The 19,895-nt window shown below is 33.1% G+C and overlaps 2 protein-coding genes across 2 annotated transcripts; both read left to right on the top strand.

The window, feature by feature from the left end:
• Positions 1 to 6,462: 6,462 nt before the first annotated feature.
• On the top strand, positions 6,463 to 9,633 carry LOC145133981 (uncharacterized). The gene is made up of 6 exons (XM_079068922.1): positions 6,463 to 6,872; positions 7,211 to 7,699; positions 7,803 to 8,024; positions 8,692 to 8,764; positions 8,927 to 9,037; positions 9,121 to 9,633. The coding sequence occupies exons 1-6, from the start codon at positions 6,756 to 6,758 to the stop codon at positions 9,489 to 9,491; spliced, it is 1,383 nt and encodes a 460-aa protein (XP_078925048.1). The 5' UTR covers positions 6,463 to 6,755; the 3' UTR covers positions 9,492 to 9,633.
• Positions 9,634 to 15,039: 5,406 nt separating this feature from the next.
• Positions 15,040 to 19,534, top strand: LOC145133854 (alpha/beta-Hydrolases superfamily protein). Its single transcript, XM_079068814.1, has 10 exons — positions 15,040 to 15,314; positions 16,211 to 16,278; positions 16,415 to 16,485; positions 16,588 to 16,803; positions 16,897 to 17,060; positions 17,155 to 17,210; positions 18,155 to 18,207; positions 18,297 to 18,408; positions 19,081 to 19,178; positions 19,296 to 19,534. The coding sequence occupies exons 1-10, from the start codon at positions 15,190 to 15,192 to the stop codon at positions 19,365 to 19,367; spliced, it is 1,035 nt and encodes a 344-aa protein (XP_078924940.1). The 5' UTR covers positions 15,040 to 15,189; the 3' UTR covers positions 19,368 to 19,534.
• Positions 19,535 to 19,895: the final 361 nt, after the last annotated feature.

Below are 19,895 nucleotides of genomic sequence, written 5' to 3'. Positions count from 1 at the left end.
TTCCCACGATCCCGAGGAGAACCTGAAACACATATCACATAACACGGTAAGCACAAAGCTTAGTGAGGTTCCCAAAATACCAGACATATATCATTAGCCTCTCATGGCTATAGCCCAATAAGACCCTCCGGTCAATGTGTCTCAGTGAGACCCTCCAGTCCCACAACTCGGGTGGACCCTCCAGTCCGGTATCTCAGTGAATACCCTCCGGTCTCACAACTCGGTTTGGACCCTCTGGTCCTATCTCAGTGGAAACCCTCCGGTCCCACAACTCGGGTTTGACCCTCCGATCCTATCTCAGTAAAACACAAAATACAACATATACATCACACAGAAAAAATGCATAATATCACATAACTCAAATAAGCACATAAGACCCTCCGGTCACACAAAGATTACCACTCTAGGTAAGTATAGTGAGAAGACTCACCTCGTAAGAAATCGGATAACCTCGAACTCGAGTCACCGGTCTAGCCTCCGCCTAACATACAATAATTATCCCTAATTAATAGCGGCTCTCAAAAAGCTAGACTAACCCTTCCACAAGCTCCCAAAATGGTAAAATACCATTTTACCCCTCATTGGCCTTAATAGTCCACAAATTGACCAAACCCTAAAAGTCAACCAAAAGTCAACGGCATAGCGTACGCTGCGCGTATGTGACAACCCGGAACTTCTACCTTGTACACTTAGTTAACTCTATCAATGCTAAGCTTGTTTTATCGACTTCTTGCACTGTTTAGAGTCTGTTTGAGCATTCTAAGCTTAGTACATCAAGGGACCAAGTGTTAGAATGGGTCAACTAAAGTTCCAAACCATCAATCAAGCCATAAACCCTCGAGTGAGGAGTTTACGGCCAGGACCCATGAGTTTACGGCCGTAAAATCATGATGGTCGTAAACACATGATGGTCGTAAACACATGATGGCCGTAAACTCCAACCTATAAGTTGGATGTTTAGTCCGTTTTCTTCACTCTTTCCTTTGCTAAGGCTTGGAACTCGAAAACTCTCTCAAGAACCATAGGATTTTGCTTCAAAAACTCTCATAATGTAAGTAAATCCTTCCATCTAAGTGTTAATACTTCTCTTATCCATGAATCATCATTGATTTCATCCATGGATTTCATCTTTGAGTTTAGATCTTCAAGGATTCTCAAGAACATCAAGAACACTTAGGTGTTTTGGGCCGAAAACACCCTTCTTTCGCTTCAAATCGTAAGTATGACTTCCTTATACTTGCTATCTAGTAAGAACCCATGATTAACACCTTGAATTCATCCAAGAACCTTGATAAAAGTGAGTTTACGGCCAAGAGCATCTCCCTTGGCCGTAAACCCTTATTAGAGGTGCAAATGGGGTCATAACTCTTCCTAAGGCTTGGACTTAAGGCTAGAACACCTCCTTGTGGACTGTAAGACCTTAAAAACACCTTTTGAGCACAAATCATCATCAGTTTACGGCCGTAAACTCTTGTGGCCGTAAACCCTTGTGGCCGTAAACTCATGGCTGTAAACCCTTGTGGCCGTGAACTCTTGGCCGTAAACCCTTGGGGCCGTGAACTCTTGGCCGTAAACCCTTGTGGTCGGGAACACCTGGCCGTAAACACAATGGTGTGGCCGTGAACACCTGCCCGTAAACACAATGGTGTGGCCTTAAACTCCTTAAATGCAATCCCTTGTGGTTATAACACTTCTGTGTAAGTGTTTCCTAGTCCCTAATGTGTTTCACTCACTTGATTAGTTGTGCAAACACTAATTATATTCGCATATGTGTCCTTGTATGCTTATTAGGATCCGTGTGTGTGCTCAAGTCTCCACTTGACATCTAGCATCCTATACCACTCTTTCATCCAAACTACTCACTGCAGGTGAGTTCATACCCCTGCATTTTTCTGTGTTTTTTTAACGTTTTCAGGGGGAGAATACAAGCAAAAGCATAAGGAAACTTGTGCTCAAAATATGTTATTTTGTTTAAGATAATTATATTTTCAGTATGCTTTTTAACAAGGAAAACAATTTTACCAACCGATTAAGAAATTAACAAGTAGAAACATTTTCCTAACTAAGGGTAACGAACTTTTGAATCATATAGTAAAATATAGCATTTTATAAAAGATTCATGCAAACCATAAAAAGGATTTCCAGTATTATTACTTGTAAGTTTGTTAGTCTAAGTTGGAGGCACGTCCTTGGTAACACTCCCTCAGAATCAGAGTGTAGGACTAGCACTTGTGACCAGAATCTCTTGTAGGGAGAGCGTGACTGTTGTGTATAGATCTATACGGGACTGACTATCCCGCACCTCGCTTCTAGCTACAGCGGGACCGACAGGTCTACGGGTGACAAAGTCATAAAAGATATTGGCCCCAGTTTGTGCCATATCAAGTTAATGTATGGTCATGACCCTCGCAACGTAGATAGCAGGAATTTACTTTTGTAATAATGAATCAAATGAACTAATCTCAAAGTAATAACCGATAGATTACTGGAGGGTATTAATAATACCTTCAGGATTTAGTTCATCACGGTTTTTTTTATTTAGTTTTATTTATGTAATAAGGATAAAATACCTCTCTGGGTGTAACCAAGGTTTTTAAAAGGAAACTGCTTTTATACCTCAGTTTAGATCGGATAATCAATCATCAACCTTTAGGGAAAATATAGGATTTTCCCAGGATAACCCGGCTATGCAAAAACATATTGTTTAACATGTAATCAATGGATATTCATATTCCTTCCACGACACATTGGATTGTACATATCTTGTACGAGTCTGAAAATCATGGAAGGAATGGGTTTTACAAACACGCTTTTCATAAGAAAATATAGGATTTTCTTGAGGAACACTTTTCAAAAGGATTCAAAGAACACTTTTCCACCCAAAACTAAATGCTTATGAACTCACCGACTTTATGCTGATATTCTTTCAAACTGTTTGTATTCTCAGGGAATCAGTAGTCAGGTACATCTTGGATTTAAAGGAGTCGGAGCAATAAGAGTCATGTTTTCTATATATTACACTTTTGATGTATTTAAAACAAGTTTCAAACTGATGTAAACACTTTTCATGATTGTATTCAATGTTTGGTTGCGTTTACTATGCTTGCTATACAATTGTTATGATACTACGCATGACGTCCTCCACCCCAGGACGTTTCCGCCATCCCGGTTCTGGGGTGTGACAGATTGGTATCAGAGCCCTTATTTATAGCGAACTAAGTATACCGAACCTTACATGGTATACAACTATAAATACTAAGGGGCCTAAGTGCTCTAAACTAAAAGTATACTTTGGGCGTACTCTGCTGCCATGCAGACATCGGGGATACTCGACCCCTACGCGGCGCGTACTGGGATTATGCTCAGCGTACGTCCCAATTTTACTCTTCCTACTCATTTGGTCTTAATCAGTTAAGACCTTGGCTCAAATCACAGATATGGACTCTCTAATAGCTCTTACTCCATAAAGTCAGTGACTTTAAGCCTTTGCATGGCTGATAAGGTCACAAACACATAAAACTCTCACTTTCTTATCTCAAAATGCTCATATCTCATGCATGGCTTGATTCCAAGTCCAAGTCTTGATTTTCATGACATTACACCACTAAATACACTGAAAGGGGTTGATCATAGTCTATGGAGCTCAATTATCTCATGAAGTCTCCAACTTTTGGGACAAAACCCTAAAAATGGACTTAAAACAAGAACTAGCACAGCAATGAGCAAGTTTCGAACTTGATACCTCTGGAAGATGCACCAACAAGTGTATAAATCAGATCCAAAAGCTAGATGCTCAAGCAATTCTCTTTCAAGGCTCCTTCTTTAATGGACAAACATAACAAGTCATCACCCCACTAGATCCACATGCGAAAGCCACCAAGATTCAAACTTTATGCTTTCTGGAGCTAGATCAATATGATTAGGGCTTGGATCCACAAGCTCCAAGCCAAGCAATTCTTCCTCAAGGATCTCCTTCTTCCACAATAAGCACCAAAACTTCACTAAACCACCAAAAAGCTCAAGAATCACTCAAATGGAGGCTTAGGGTCGATTTCTATGGTTTAGAGGGATGGAGGCTGAAGATATTAGGGTTAGGTTATGAGATAAGGAGCTTAAATAGGGTCCAAGACCCTAAAATAGGGTTCAGGTCTGATTGGCGTACGCCCAACGTGATTCGAAGAACATTCGCGACCATCCTGGTCAATACGCCCAACGTACTCCAAAGTACGCCCAATGTAGTGGCTTCTTCACTAGTACGCCCCACGTACGCTTTGTGTACGCCCAACGTACTCGGCTAAGCCTGAAACCACGAAACTTCTGAAGGCCATTACTTATTCGTTATAAATCCGTTTCCGACGATCCTTTTATCCACGAAAAGGTAACGAGAAGTACTACACTTCTATCAACTTTATTCCTCCTGAAGCCCACTCGAAATCAGATCCAAAATTCATGAAAATCCCGAACCAGCACCTTTAACAATACATTTGGGCTCTAAAGCACAACCGAACTCTTTTATCACACAACCTACCTTACCTACATCCCAAGATGGCCTAAACATTTTCTCCTTCAAAGCCTTAAAACCTTCTCATACTCGGATTAATTCCCACGGACCTTAAATCACAAAACAATCTGAAACATGATGTTACACTTGACTATTATGTGAATTACATTTTATATAATAAGTTTTGGTGTTATAATCTAAACGATTATATGATATAAATATTATACATCATAGTTATGTGATTTTAGCAGTAACAAATGTGGTATGCTTTCACATTCATCTAAAATGGGTTAAATTACATAAATTGATTTGTATTATGATTTATATAGTTAGATTAATTGGATCGAGACCAAGTTATAAGATACAATTTAAACATGTTTACCAATCACGAAAATTTAACAAAGCAAAAACTACACCTACTAAACCTAACATTATCGTTACATGAACGTGACAAACAATCAAATGAGTAAATGGTCGATTGTGGCTAGGTGTCAACACCTAATATCACAATATGACCTTCATCATTTTCTTATATATCATGCATTTTGATTTTAGAATCTCTATTATCATAGTTTTGTTGAGTTATAAATAAATTATTTTAACCTCTTAATAACCTCTAGATTGGTCATCATTCACTACATTTGATAGTCCATGAATAAACCACTTAACAAATGAAAAAAAAAATCTAAAAGTTAAAATTTTTTTACGTTATCTTATTTGAAACATTAAAATGTTGGAATCATTAAGCATTAAACGGTTCGGTTTTATCAAACATCATTTTAGTCAATACCTTATTAATAATATTTAATTGTTATTTTTTTTTTGAAATGAACAAGATTACAATACTAATTAGGTGAGACCTTGGAATGTATTTGTTATGTGATTTGAAATCTATCAAGGTTGAAATTGTTTTTTAGCTGGTAATTATTTTCAGATAATATAGATGCGTCAGATAACTTTAGATAAATGTTATAATTATTTTCTAATGTACAATTATAATTTGTCTTAATGATTCATTGTTTGTATGTCTAAGCTAAAATTGATACTTATTAGGTTTTAACTTGTTTGATCTATAATTATATCTCATGAATAATCAAACATATAAAAACATTAGTTTGTGTGACCTAAATATTGGGTTCACTTGACCTCAACTTAGTAAATACATTGAGTTTTTATTGATGTTAAGTTTTTTTTTATTATTATTGATATTTATTAGTTTTTATTGATTTTAAGTTCTTATTGATATTTATTAGTTTTTTTATTTATTTATATTAAGTTATTGTTTGACCTAAACTACTCTTAAATCCACTTATGTCCCTAACGGGACTTGAATCCTCAATTTCAAAATGGAAAGACAACATCGGATACCGCTGAGTAGAAACCATTTGGTTATTGATGTTAAGTATGTTAATGAATTGACATTTGAGTGTGACCAAAAGCTAAAAATTCAGAATATCAGAAATACTAGATACTAATACAAAAATCCATTATTTGGATTTTTAAATATCTGATTTTGAATAACCTAATCTTGAACTAGTTACCATTTTTTCAATCAAATTGGAGTGATTGTTATCCTCAAAACTACGATAAAATGTTTAAACAAAACCATGAACATTGGATATACTTTCCCCTTTATATTAACCCGCATTTAAATATTTTAAGTTATAGAGGGTTTTAGGATTTCATTGAACCCTAAAAGGAATTTTTAGACAAGATTACTTATTGAGTTATGTAGTAGGAAAATAATTTTTTTTAAAAAAGTTAATAAAAATCATTTTAAAAGTCTTTCTTATATACCTAAACATTTTAAGTTATTGATTATTTTTAAAATCAATAAATTAATAGATCATTCTTAGATGAAACGTTGTCTTAACCAACAAATCAATCTTAAAATGTTGATAAACATATTGCTAATTTGTTATTGCTTTACCAATTCCCCGTTTGACTGTTTTAAGTCGAACATTCTTCCTGATACCACTTTATTGCCACAGTGAGTTCAAATTTGAAACCCACTCTTTAAGTTTCACCCCAAAATTCACCCCCATTTCTCTCACCACCTCACCCCTAGATCTACTCATCCCATCAAATCGCTGTTTATCATGTTAAATTCAATCTTCAACTGAAAATTTGGACTTACTTATACCCGTCAGTACATCAAAGCGAGATTACATTGATGAAATTTTCCAACCTTCATGACATTCTAGTCATGTTTCGTTAGGTTTTTGTGTGGAAAGACAGTTTGTGTGTTTTTTTGATGGAATTCACAGAACCTTTTAAGCAGACTGGCCCCTGCTGTTTCTCCCCAAATGCTCGGTATCTCGCCGTTGCCGTGGATTACCGGCTTGTCATTCGAGATGTTTTGTCTCTCAAGGTAAAATTTAAAGAAATTTTAGTATTACGCACGATTCGGCATTGTTTGAGTTTTGAATGAGGAAGAGTGTTTGTCGACCCATTCGTTTTTTGTTCGATGAATGATGATTAATTGCGGAATACATTCCAATTTAGGAAGTGGATCGGCAAGGTATAGTACAATACACGGACCCTCTTCATGTAGAACCAACATTATCTGATCTAAAAAGTAGCTTGAGTTTCAACTTTCATATTTACCAAAAGCTTTTCAGAATTGCAATTCAGGAGCATATTATCTTAATTTTGATATCTAAAGTCTCTGCAATTCCATTTTAACCTATAACTCTGTCTTTCATCTAGGTTGTGCAATTATTCTCATGTATGGATAAGATAAGCTACATCGAATGGGCTCTTGATTCTGAGTACATACTATGTGGACTTTACAAGAAGCCCATGATACAAGCATGGTCATTAGCACAACCTGAATGGACATGCAAAATAGATGAAGGTCCAGCAGGGATTGCTTATGCCAGGTGGAGCCCAGACAGTCGCCACATACTCACCACATCAGAGTTTCAGTTAAGGTTAACAGTTTGGTCATTATTAAACACAGCATGCATACATGTACAGTGGCCAAAACATGCTTCTAAAGGGGTCTCTTTCACTAAAGATGGAAGTTTTGCTGCAATAAGCACCAGACGTGATTGTAAAGACTATGTAAACTTAATATCTTGTCAAACATGGGAAATCATGGGTGTTTTTGCTGTTGATACATTAGATCTTGCTGATGTTGAATGGTCACCAGATGACACTGCAATTGTGATATGGGATTCTCCTCTTGAGTATAAGGTTTGGAATTACTTATATGCCCCTACATTGTCCTTATGAACTAACTGTAAGGTACCATGGTGTTGTTTTTGGCTAACATTTGTATGCGTTTTTGTTTATGTAGGTTTTGATATACTCTTTAGATGGAAGGTGTTTATCGAAATATCAAGCATATGAAAGTGGATTGGGTGTAAAGAGTGTTTCTTGGTCCCCTAATGGCCAATCTTTAGCAGTTGGTAGTTATGACCAGATGTTAAGAGTTCTAAATCACTTAACTTGGAAAGTTTTTGCAGAATTTACACATTTATCTACTGTAAGAGCTCCTTGTTCTGCTGCTGTTTTCAAGGTAATTCATTTTATGTTTTTCAAGATTTGCAAAAATTGAACAATATCATGCTCCAACTGTCCTAAAAATTGACTTGGCTCTATTCTCTAAGCTGTTGTTTCTTTTTTACTTAATGGACTTAATGGGGACTTAACTTAATCTGGATAGATGTATAGTGGTGTTTTGTTTCTTTTCGACTTAATATAAACTGATGGGCTTAATGGGTTAAGTGAGAGTAGAGTGCCTTTATCCATTAAGGCCCCATTTTTGTATGTTGCTACCATTTAAACCAATTTTCCCTCTTTTAAATTTTTATATATCTTGTTATTGAAAGATAATCAATAAAAACAAGCTATAAGGATTTAAAATTGTTGTGGACGACCCTTGTAACTATAAAATAAAGATGAAAAATAAAACCAAAAAATAGGTATTCATCTATTAATCTTCATACAAAAAACATCAATGGATATGCTGATAGTATAAATAAGAAGAAAATATCATGTAACATGTGTAAATTTCTATTATTTATATTTGGTGTAAGCTCTTTAATTCCAATTATTCTCTCCAAAATACTGTCGTTATTGTCAAATAGGTAAATTTGGATTTGAAAACCCATAATAGAAAGTGTTACAAATGCATGTATTATAATTTCTGTAAATTATATTAATCTTTATTCTTCATATTTCAGGAGGTTGATGAGCCCTTTCAGCTTGATATGTCTGATTTATCTTTAACAGATGACTATACACAACAAAATTCTGGTAAAAATTACACTACTACTTATTTATGCAATTATTCCCCCCTCTCTCTCTTTATCCATGCCACATTTTCAACATCAAAGACTGTTTAATCGATATGTGATCATATAAAATGATGGTTTCAGCATGAGTATTTTTTGTTTACATATTTTATTTTTTTTGCAGAATATGGCCCACAAGGACTGATTGATGTTAGATATGATGTTGTGGAATTGCCTATCACCTTGCCTTTCCAAAAGCCTCCTGCTGACAAACCCAACCCTAAACAAGGAATTGGTAATAACAAACTTTCAGTTTTGTTTACCTGTTTGACTATTTGACTTAATTTTATTAAATAATAATATTCAAACAAACTTCAGGGATTATGTCATGGAGCAAAGACAGTGAATACATATGCACACGCAACGACAGCATGCCAAGTGTGTTATGGATATGGGACATGAACCTTCTAGAACTTGCAGCCATTTTGGTGCAAAAAGATCCCATACGTGCAGCTGCGTGGGACCCAACATGCACCAGACTTGTTTTATGCACAGGGACCTCTCATTTGTACATGTGGACCCCATCCGGTGCTTACTGTGTGAATGTTCCATTACCTCAGTTTTCAGTGATGGATCTAAAATGGGATTTTAAAGGGAGTTGTCTTCTTTTAAAAGATAAGGATTTGTTTTGTTGTGCTGCTGTTCCTTTGTTGCCTGACTCTAACACTGATTATAGTTCAGATGATTGAGTCCGGAGGATTTTCTCTTTTTCAAATGTTTAAGAGTTAGTTAGTTTTTGTGTATGTAATATCAAATATTTATGTAATTCTTTCTTTTTAGACATGCTACATTCAAGTTATATGATAGTTTATGCCGTTAAAAATTGAAGAATCTTGAGTGTAAATGTGATGATTTTTGATGCGTAAAACGGAAGAATGTTGTGGATTGTGATGTAGGATGTTAAAACGTGATCATTTTAATATAGTTTTCATGTTTGAAATTAAAGAATGTTATCTTTTTTGTCGGGAGTGTTTACATATATAATTGAATGTAGAATATAATATTTGATACTTTTTCTAATATGTTTTAAGCAGAATAAAACGTTTAATAGTTGATAAAATAAAATAAAATAAAATAAAATATAATATAATATGAGAATAAGATAAATACGGACCGACCATCCGAGAATTATTGGTTTAATGGGACCATAGTACCGATGGTTAGGTACTTAGGTTATGGGATTTAACGGTGGTCTCGATCCGTTGTATCGGATATTTATTAGTCACATTTTTTAATATATGCTTATTAGCTAATACAAAGTTTATAATAAATGATATTTTTTTTCTAATTACGATGTAACTACAGAAAAATACGAATAGTTTATATTTTATGTTTTTTTTTTTGAAATTAAAAGAATACGACAATGCGGATTCTTGCATGCGAATTTCGTAAAGCGATCCAGAAACGAACGCGGTATACTAGAATTAGCTTGACACCTTGGTCCAAGTGGATCTTGGATGTGAGATAACTGGGAAACTGCAATTTTAGTCCTTATAGAAGCAATAAATTGTAAAACATGGTCCACAAAATGAATTTATCTCAGTTTCTGCCTTGTTTTGTTATAAAAAGTTAAGTAAGCGAGAGGTAGTTTATCTTTTTTATGTACAATTATTTAACAACATTTACCAAGTAATATTAAGATTAAGATAGCTAAATAATGTAATCAAGAAAGATACATTGTTAAATACGTATTGCATTACACTTACAATTGGGGATGAATATATCCGGTTAAAATGCTTATAATTAGTTGAGACGGGTCTTGAAAATTTTGATTTGATACTTGTTAGATTGTATTTAGTTGGATCTGGAAACAAATTTCTAAATTTTTTACTTTTTTTTCAAGGTCATTAATTTTTTTTTTATTGAAATATATTTTTTAAACTAGTTTCATATGGTTAGGCCAAAGATTACAATTGTTACAAGTTTAGAATGTTCCTTTGTCTTGATGGAAAGATCACAAATAACCATTATAGTTTTTTTTTTGGAGAGAAGTAAAATAGTGGCTACATTTGTTTTCTTGAATAGAAACTAATGAGAAATAAAACAACATATCATGTATTTAAGATAATAATTACATCTATGGGAAAATGACCCGGGAGGTAACAATCTATCGTTTTTGTTCACATTTGATCACTTTCTTTAACACTATTTATCATTGAACTTGTTTTTTATGTTCACAAAAATCATTATGACCGACTATTATAGGTTTAGCCGGTTAAGTTGAATTTTCCAGCCAATATATGAATTTTCCGGTGACTATTTTATGGCGAATGTATGAATTTTCCGACTAAGCTATGAACACTATGAATGACTTCATTCCAACATTAGATCGACCTCTATTCTCTTTTGCAGATCCAGAAAATAGACCCAAATCTGTTAAAAACACAAGCATGTGTATGTGTCGGATCTGATAAACCCATATCTGTTTCCCTATTCATCATCTTCCTAAACACCTGATACAACCCTAAAAACCTTTTCCAATCGAGCAGCAACCAACATAAACTGTTTGTTTCATTCATGCATTTTTATCAATTTGTAGATATGGAAAACAAAGAAGAAGAAAAATCGAGCATTGGAAGTAGAAAACCGAGCTTCCTTTCAGATCTAAACACATCGATTTAGAGATTTTTTGGGTTCTACACACACGATGAACACACGAACAAGTTATTGGTTCGTTTTTCAATTTAAGCTCGTTTTCGGTTGTTCGTATTCCAACTTTGATTTTTCGATTCAATGTGTGTATGTGTGTCTTAGATGGGTTTTGATGAACAAACTCATAAATTGTTCCTAAAATCGTTTGGATCTTTAAAGATTTGTGTTCAAACCAAAACGTTTCTGAAAATCGTTCACAGATGAATACGAGTACATCAAATTTCTGGTCTTGTTTCAGCTCATCAGATTTATTATCTTATCTTGTTTGAGTTCATCAAATTTTTTGGTTTTTGGTTTGAGTACATTTGAACCTTTGAAAGAAACAAATCCATATCTTCATCTGAACCTTATGAGTACATCTGAACCTCTGAAAGAAACACACCCAACTCTTCATCTACATTTGGCTCAAGAATAGCCGGAAAACTCATGGTGGTCGGAAACTCGCTAGAGAAGACGACCGGAATGACATACTCGCCAGAAACCTTCAATACCCGGTAATAATGATATTTTTGAACACCTACAACAAGTTCAATAGTAAATGGTGTACAAAAAAAAGACCAAATGTTAACAAAAACGATAGTTCGTTACCCTCCCGAGTCATTTTTTCCAAGTAATATCTTACATAAGTTGGATGACAAGCATAAAATAAATCATATAGATGGTTCTAAGACTATATTTTTGTAGATGTGTTCTAACATTTATCCACTTGGCTTAATGATCGGTTACCATGAGCTAAGTATAAACTTTAACATACATTCATACACACTGTCACCATTAAGAGACCCATATCAATTATACTAATACATTTATACAAAATATTGACATTGCAATAAGGCATAACAACAAACTTGAAATATACGAAAAAATTATAATCAAGTAATTGGTTCATAATCTTACATGCAACAAACCATTACGGTAGAAAATTATCCAAGGTCATGAATTAAACCTATCTTGATAACATGTTATCGCAACACTTTATGCAGAAGACCTTTCATCATATAATCTTCTAGCCTTTCATGAGTTATAATATACTCCATACAAATATTATTTTCCTATATACTTTCTTGTACAAATATATTGTATTGCTATACAATCGGCCAACCTACTTAAACTATTGCTATCTGAGAAGCTCACGACAACATAATTGTTATAATAAACCTTTAACGAACTTGATACTATAAGTTTATAGTTATGAGCTCTTTTATAAGATTCCTTAATAACATTTTGTGGCACATTACATGACAAATAAATAGCATACCACTTAATCATAGTTTGAGGTTGTCATTGGTTGTTGTTTATGATTAATCTATGAGATAAGGCATATGAAAAATATATTATGATGTCAACTTGTTATTAGGGTCGACCCATATCATTGACCATGTGCGTGAACAAAAAAAACCCTAAAATAGAATTGAATTTGTTCTTATATTAAAACAATAATTATTATATATAGTAGAATGAAAAAGTTTTAAGACAAACATGTTCATATGATTCGACCTTAAGTGATTACCACATGAATGCGTCCTTCCCAGTTAATCCAAACAAAACAACTGATATAAATTAAATTCTTCTTGTATATATTAAAAAAATTACTACACAAATGAGCAGAAAGTTGGGCCCTAAATTTTCTGGGGCCCCACAGAGTTGAACAATTCAACAAATTTAAAATTATTCTTTAACCTTTAGCCGTTGTTTTCATCTTCCGTTCATATAAATCACAATTGGCATTTATTTGGCTTTTTTCTCACCATTCTTGCTTTTCTCATTATTTTCACAACAAGATAAGTTTCTAGTTTGATAAATCATATCTCACAGTCTCTAGATTTGAACCACTTTTTACACAAAATTTAACCATAAACTCCTTGTGGGTTTGAAAGATTTATGTACATTTATATCCGCAAGAAAAAGATTCATAAATGTCGATATGTATTACTTCCAAGACACATAATTCCTTGTGGACTGTGGCACCTTCTTATTTTCTTTAGTTATTTTTTCCTTTAAGGCATTTATTTTTCAGATGATTTTGATGTTTAAAAACAAAGACATTTATGGATTGTGATATGGTATGTTAAAACATGATGAGTTTGAATAATTTTTATGTTTGAAATCAAAGAATGTTGTGTCTTTATTGTTTTGGACATCATCTTCATGTCATAATGCTTTATTTAGGAAAAGGTCGATGCCGAACTCCACTCCATTTTCCATAGCGCAAGTTTCTTTGCGTGTTTTACATATTTGCATATTTACACCTCAAAGCTTGAAACTTCTAACTTTCACGACTCACTATCATCCAACACATATCGTCCAAGTTGTTTTCATAAAATTGACCTACCTTACACGGTTACACCATCCCACCTTCCCTTTACTAGATTTATCAACATTTCCCTTTTTCATAAATTTTCCACTAAAGAATTATATAATAACGCTATTAGTGCCTCTTCTTTTTGAATTTTACAAACAATCCCCGTAATAAACCATTTTATAGTTTATCCAAGTAACAATTAATAGTTTTTGTTATACTTAATAGTTTTAGACCTTAAAAGTTTCTTGAACAAACAGTGAATATTGGCATCGTCAACACATAACGTGTAAAAATTTCTTTGCAAAGCTAGGCTATAAATGACAAAATAGGTATGAAACAACTTAATCAAACATACCAAACGTGTAATCATTTAATTGAATAAGTTGGGTTGTGGTTAAAATTTCTGATCTAATTTCAACCCTCCAAATATTTATTTATAATATAAATATTTAATCATTTGGTATCTAAGAAGTAGAAAAAAAACCATTACTCTTAAACTTGCACTGTTGTTTGTTCATTAATAAACCGTTAACTTAATTTGACTAATTGATATATCATTTTATAAATTTGAACAATTATTTGGTCCTGTAAATTGTTTAACTGGATGTAATATATTTTATTTTATTTTTGTTTTGAAATTAAATGGATCAATTTCATGGTTAATTCTATTTATTAGACTTGGAAAAAGATAGATGTGTAAACCTATTGTCAACCAATTTATTTAATATGTTAGGCTGGATTAGAGTGATAGCTTGAAGCTATATAATTATACAGATTAATTCGAATCAAATTTAAGACTAATCGCCACCCCCTTTCAGAAGGGATGAAAATTGGAATGAGTTTCTCATAAGACTAAAAGTAAAAAGTTGTAGTAAGATTGGGGACCATTTGTGTATTTTGTCGACATGAACTATTCAGCAATTTGCTATCCGTCAAATGTAACGGAAAGGCGTTAAAGATTATGACTTTTGGTGCCAAAATATCATTCTTACATTTAAAACATTTTGTCAAATATAACCTCATAGCTTTAGATGAATCAATTAAAATAAAACCTAATAAAGCTTAAAATATCATATGATTTTTTTGGGTTTGAAAAGTAGATATTATAGGTTTTTTTTTTTTTTTTTTTTTTTTTTTTTTTTTTTTTTTGTCAAATATAATATAAAAAGGCAGAGCATTTATATTTTGATAAGGAGTTATAATACAACCACCCCCGTTAAATCCTTCCGTCATCTCCACGTCGTCTTTCTTCAATCTCCTCCTTCACTCTTAAGACTTCCCATTTCTTTCTATCGACATTCACTCGGTTGTATATCAATATCCTCTTTGATTTCTGTATATTTGCATAATTCGTGTTATCTCCTAAACAATTTTGAAATTTCAAGGTTCATTTCTATAGCATTCTGTAGTAGTCGACATCGCAAGCGTAAAGGATGGAAAATCGCGATATTTGTTCGTCAGAGGCGGCGGCTGGCGGCGAAAATATATTCAGTTGTCATGAATCTGATGTTTCAACCGCCGATCATCTCGTCGTGATGGTTAATGGAATCCTTGGAAGGTTAGACACATCTATTGATGATCAAACTATGCAGTATTGCAGTTCAATTAATACTATAAGTTGTTAATGTTGTTATCAACTGGAGGTTTCTTGGATCGGTGATTTTTTTTTTTTTTTTTTTTTTTTTTTTTTTTTTTTTAATGTATGTTTGGAGAATGTTTGCCATGTAGGTTGAGATTAGTCATGTTTCATGTTTCCTGATTTTTTATTTTTCTGGTTAATTCTGATTTGAATAAAATTAGGGCAAGTTGTTTATCGATTAGTTGAGTTTGCAAAGATATTTGGAGTTTTTTGAAGTATAATATCAGGTCTGGGCCCGTCTTCACTCATTGTCTAGAAATAATATATTAACGTTAACAGATTAATATGATTATATTTGTATGAACATGTTTAAGAGAAATTAGTGTCACGATTATCATACTCACAAAAATCATACTAAATTTCACAATGATCCTAATCCAAAAGTCGTTTCTTGTCTGCCTACAACTAAGATTTCCATTACCATAACCTACAAACTTCAATTCCAGATGATGTTAAATGAAATAGATGGACAATGAGTCTTATCCGTATAGCATGACTTCTCAGATGCATGAAATCTAGAAGTAGAATGAATTTGAAAATTCATATTATCGTATGCGTTTGTTCTGTATATGGAGAAATTTAAATGTAATATGAGCTATTAAAAGATTTGCTATAGTACAGTAAAGATTTAGTTGGCCTTTTATAGAAGCATACACATACATTTATTATTAATCACTTAAGGCCTTATTATTTACTTTCATGGATAGATTTTCCATGATGAAATCATACCAAATTTCTCCCTCTTTGGAGATTCCATTATCTTGTTAAGTTGCAGATTCTTAATATCTAAATGGAAATGTTTTGCAATGTTACAGTTCTGCTGACTGGAAATTCGGAGCAGAGCAGTTTGTCAAGTCACTACCAGACAAAGTATTTGTTCATCGTAAGGATCATTTTTGTTAACATTATCCCTTTTCATATCACCTGATGAACAAGCTTTTATCATCTCATGAGTCATGATTATGAAATGCTTTTGAGCTTTATATTTTATCAAGTTGTATTTTGCTTGTGTAATTTAGGCAGTGAAAAGAAAGCATCATCTCAAACATTAGATGGTGTAGATGTAATGGGTGAACGATTATCCGAGGAGGTTAGTTTCTCATTTTTCACATACTTATACAGTAATAAAAAGAAACAAAGGTAGGATGCTATAATACACAGATATATAAACAGTACATTGCTATTGCTTCAGGTTCTTGAAGTGATTAAGCAAAAGCCAAATCTTCGCAAGATTTCTTTTGTTGCACATTCAGTGGGAGGTTTAGTGGCAAGATACACTATTGGGAGATTATATAGGCCTTCATCAGTTAAAGACTCTGAGGACTCAAAACCCACAATAGGTGGTTTGATTCCAGTGAACTTTATAACTGTTGCAACACCTCATCTTGGTTCAAGGGGCAACAAACAGGTACTTTTTGTTCCTCCCAAATTTACAAATTTACCCTTGCTTAGTAAAATTTACATATAAATATAATAATTGGTTTTGGAATTGTTTTGTAAGGTGCCTTTTCTTTTCGGGGTATCTGCTTTAGAAAAAGTTGCTGTAGCTATTATACATTGGATATTTAGAAGAACAGGTAGGCACCTTTTCCTTACGGATAATGACGAAGGAAAGCCTCCACTACTTAAACGGATGTTGGAGGATTATGATGATTGTTATTTCATGTATGTTTGGCATACCTGTTTTTGAATTTTAATTAGTGATTTACATTATCAGATGTTTCTTCTATTGGTTTTTAATATTTTTAACAAAATCCAGGTCAGCATTACGCTCATTCCAAAGACGGGTCACATACGCAAATGTTGGCTATGACCGTATCCTTTGCACCCCTATTAATGTGGCTGAAAATATTATATAAAAGGAGTACGTTGCAATTTTAGTGATATTTTTTTTGGGTTTTGGTCCTAAAAGGAATCGGTTTGCAAGTTTGGTCCTTATTTTGATGTTTCATGATGCTTTTGTTCCCTTGATCGTTAAATCTAACTAATCAGTTTTTCTTTAATCAAATGACCACTTTGCCCTTTGGACTTAAAGAAAATTAGCATACCATGGGGACCAAATCTGTAATTGTCTCTTGATTTTGTTATCAAACTTTTTTATAAATTATCATGTATTTTATTTTTAGTTATCTTATAGGAATGTTTTTTTAGTTATTTTTCATTTAAATAGGACCATTTTGTCTTTAGCCCACCGACATTTTTTGTTCATTATTTTTTGAATTTTGTAAATACCAATGTCTTGAATATGAATACAATTTGCATTACAATAAATTTTCATATGTAGTAATGTGTTAAAAAGTTATAATTTTGCAAATTGTATCTGTGTTTAAACTAGTAGTATTTACATTTTACAAGATTGAAAATTATGAACAAAAAATGTCAATGGGCCAAGGAAAAAATGGTCGTTTAAGGTAAAATAATTTAAAAACTTGTAGTTTTTAAGATAATGTAATAGAATACCTTATTATTTTGAAAATAGTTTAATAATGAATTTAAGAGAAAATTACAAAATTGTTCCCTGTGGTAGACTGTTTTGTTTTCTGGTTGGTCCAAGGGCTAAATGGTCATTTAAAAAAATACCAAACAACTGAGAGTTAGATTAATCGATTGAGGGACCAAAATTGTTATGAAACATCAAAATAAGGACCAAAATTGCAAGCTAATTACTTTTGGGACCAAAGTTGTGATTTAACGATTGAGGGACCAAAATTTGTGATTCATTCTTACTTTCCTTGGTTTTCCCTAACTAACAAAATTAGATATTGTTGGCTGGAGAACTTCATCAATTAGGCGTAACATAGAACTACCAAAGGTACATACATCATAAGCTTTAATGGTCGGATAAATCTTTGTTGTCAATGTACATTGTTAATTTATATATTTTTGATTTTGTGGTTGTAGTGGGAGGACTCGGTAAACGAAAAGTATCCTCATGTCGTGTATGAAGAACGCTGCAAGGCGTATGATTTTGAGCTGGATTTGACAAGTGGCGATAATTCGGATGATGTGGAAGGTTTGTATTTGGGGATGTTTCTTTTTGACTTAATTGCCACTTAATCTGGACAGCTATCGTTTTGACTTAATAATCTAGACAGAACATAATGGGTTAAGCCAAAAAACTGGCTTAATGTATTAAGACACTTTCCTTTACCTGTTTGCCCTTATTTGGTTATTCCTTTTCCTCCCAACTCCTCTCACCTTAAAATTTATGAATATTGTGAATTGTTTTTTTTTTTATTTTTTTTTTGAATGCAAGGGTAAAATGGTCATTTAGTATCGTTGAGTCAGTTTGTTCGGTACATAAATAAAAGAAACAGACTATATGTATTGTATACAACACTTAATCCGGTCAGACATCATTATCCATTCGGGCAGTTAACCATAATCTGGAGAGAATGACTCAATGGGTTAAGTGAAAAAACCCGGCTTAATGTATTAAGACACCAACCCCTTTATTTATTTGCCCTTGTTCATTTTTCCTCCCTATTCCTCTCGAGTAAAAATCAATGAATATTGTGATTTTTTTAAAGTAAGGGCTAAAATGGTCATTTAGAATCATTCAGACGGTTTATTCAGTCCACAAACAGACTATATGTATTGTATACAACACTTTACCCATACAAGACTTAAATCATTGATGTTCCAAAGGATTTTCATTTGTCCTAAGGTTTGTTTTGTGGTACAGAGGAACTGGTGACTGGGCTTTCTCGTGTATCATGGGAAAAAGTAGATGTGAGCTTTCACAATAGTAGATCCAGGTTTGCTGCTCATAGTGTTATTCAGGTACTACTACTTTTTTTTTATTTTTTTTATTTTTCTTCTTATCTTGTAAGCTTAAAAACAAGAAATTTTACAAGCAAATAAATAATGGTTTTACTTTTATGCCCTTATTGGATGTAGGTAAAAGATGACAACCTGCATACAGATGGGGCAGATGTTATTCAACATATGATTGATCATTTTTGTCTTTAGAACTCCTGCCAGCTATCTACTAATTAAGGTACTGGCTTAGAGCGTGTTGTACAGAAAGCAGTTTATGATGTAATTCCAAGAATTTTATATGCGAAACACATGACATGGGTGTTTTGAACTATAATACATAATATATATTTCATATAAATTTTAAGTTCCTTGGTTAATTGCTATTTTGATATGTGAATATGGCATGCACATAGTTTTTAACAATTATGGTCATTTTTTCAAAGTTTAATGAATATTCACAAAATTGAAATACCCAAAATGAAGTTTATTGATGTCAGGCGTATAAAAAAAAATAGTTTTGGGACTTCATACATGATGTAGAAGATGTCTCTTGAAATAAGCCAAAGAGGTTGAAACATTTGCCTTCATTAGCTAAATTCTGAATGCAATTATGTACTCACGTAGTCACGTTCATGCTGGTTTAGTTATACCAACTTGTTTAATTTTTAGTGTGCCTTTTTTTTTTTTTATTATTATTATTATATTTTTTTATGATATATGTGAAATTATTGACAAATT

This window comes from Lactuca virosa, chromosome 8 (genome assembly GCF_052849685.1).
Source record: "Lactuca virosa cultivar CGN04683 chromosome 8, Lactuca_virosa_CGN04683_v6, whole genome shotgun sequence".
Taxonomy (NCBI): domain Eukaryota; kingdom Viridiplantae; phylum Streptophyta; class Magnoliopsida; order Asterales; family Asteraceae; genus Lactuca; species Lactuca virosa.
This window is presented reverse-complemented; position numbering and strand designations above follow the sequence as displayed.

Bases quoted from the DNA above. Each gene is read 5' to 3' on its own strand.
- LOC145133981 (XM_079068922.1), top strand. From the start codon at position 6,756: ATGGAATTCACAGAACCTTTTAAGCAGACTGGCCCCTGCTGTTTCTCC. The intron at 7,700-7,802 runs GTTTGGAATTAC...TTGTTTATGTAG, and splicing joins ATTCTCCTCTTGAGTATAAG to GTTTTGATATACTCTTTAGA. The intron at 9,038-9,120 runs GTAATAACAAAC...AACAAACTTCAG, and splicing joins CAACCCTAAACAAGGAATTG to GGATTATGTCATGGAGCAAA.
- LOC145133854 (XM_079068814.1), top strand. From the start codon at position 15,190: ATGGAAAATCGCGATATTTGTTCGTCAGAGGCGGCGGCTGGCGGCGAA. The intron at 17,211-18,154 runs GTATCCTTTGCA...TAACAAAATTAG, and splicing joins CGCAAATGTTGGCTATGACC to ATATTGTTGGCTGGAGAACT. The intron at 18,208-18,296 runs GTACATACATCA...TTGTGGTTGTAG, and splicing joins GTAACATAGAACTACCAAAG to TGGGAGGACTCGGTAAACGA.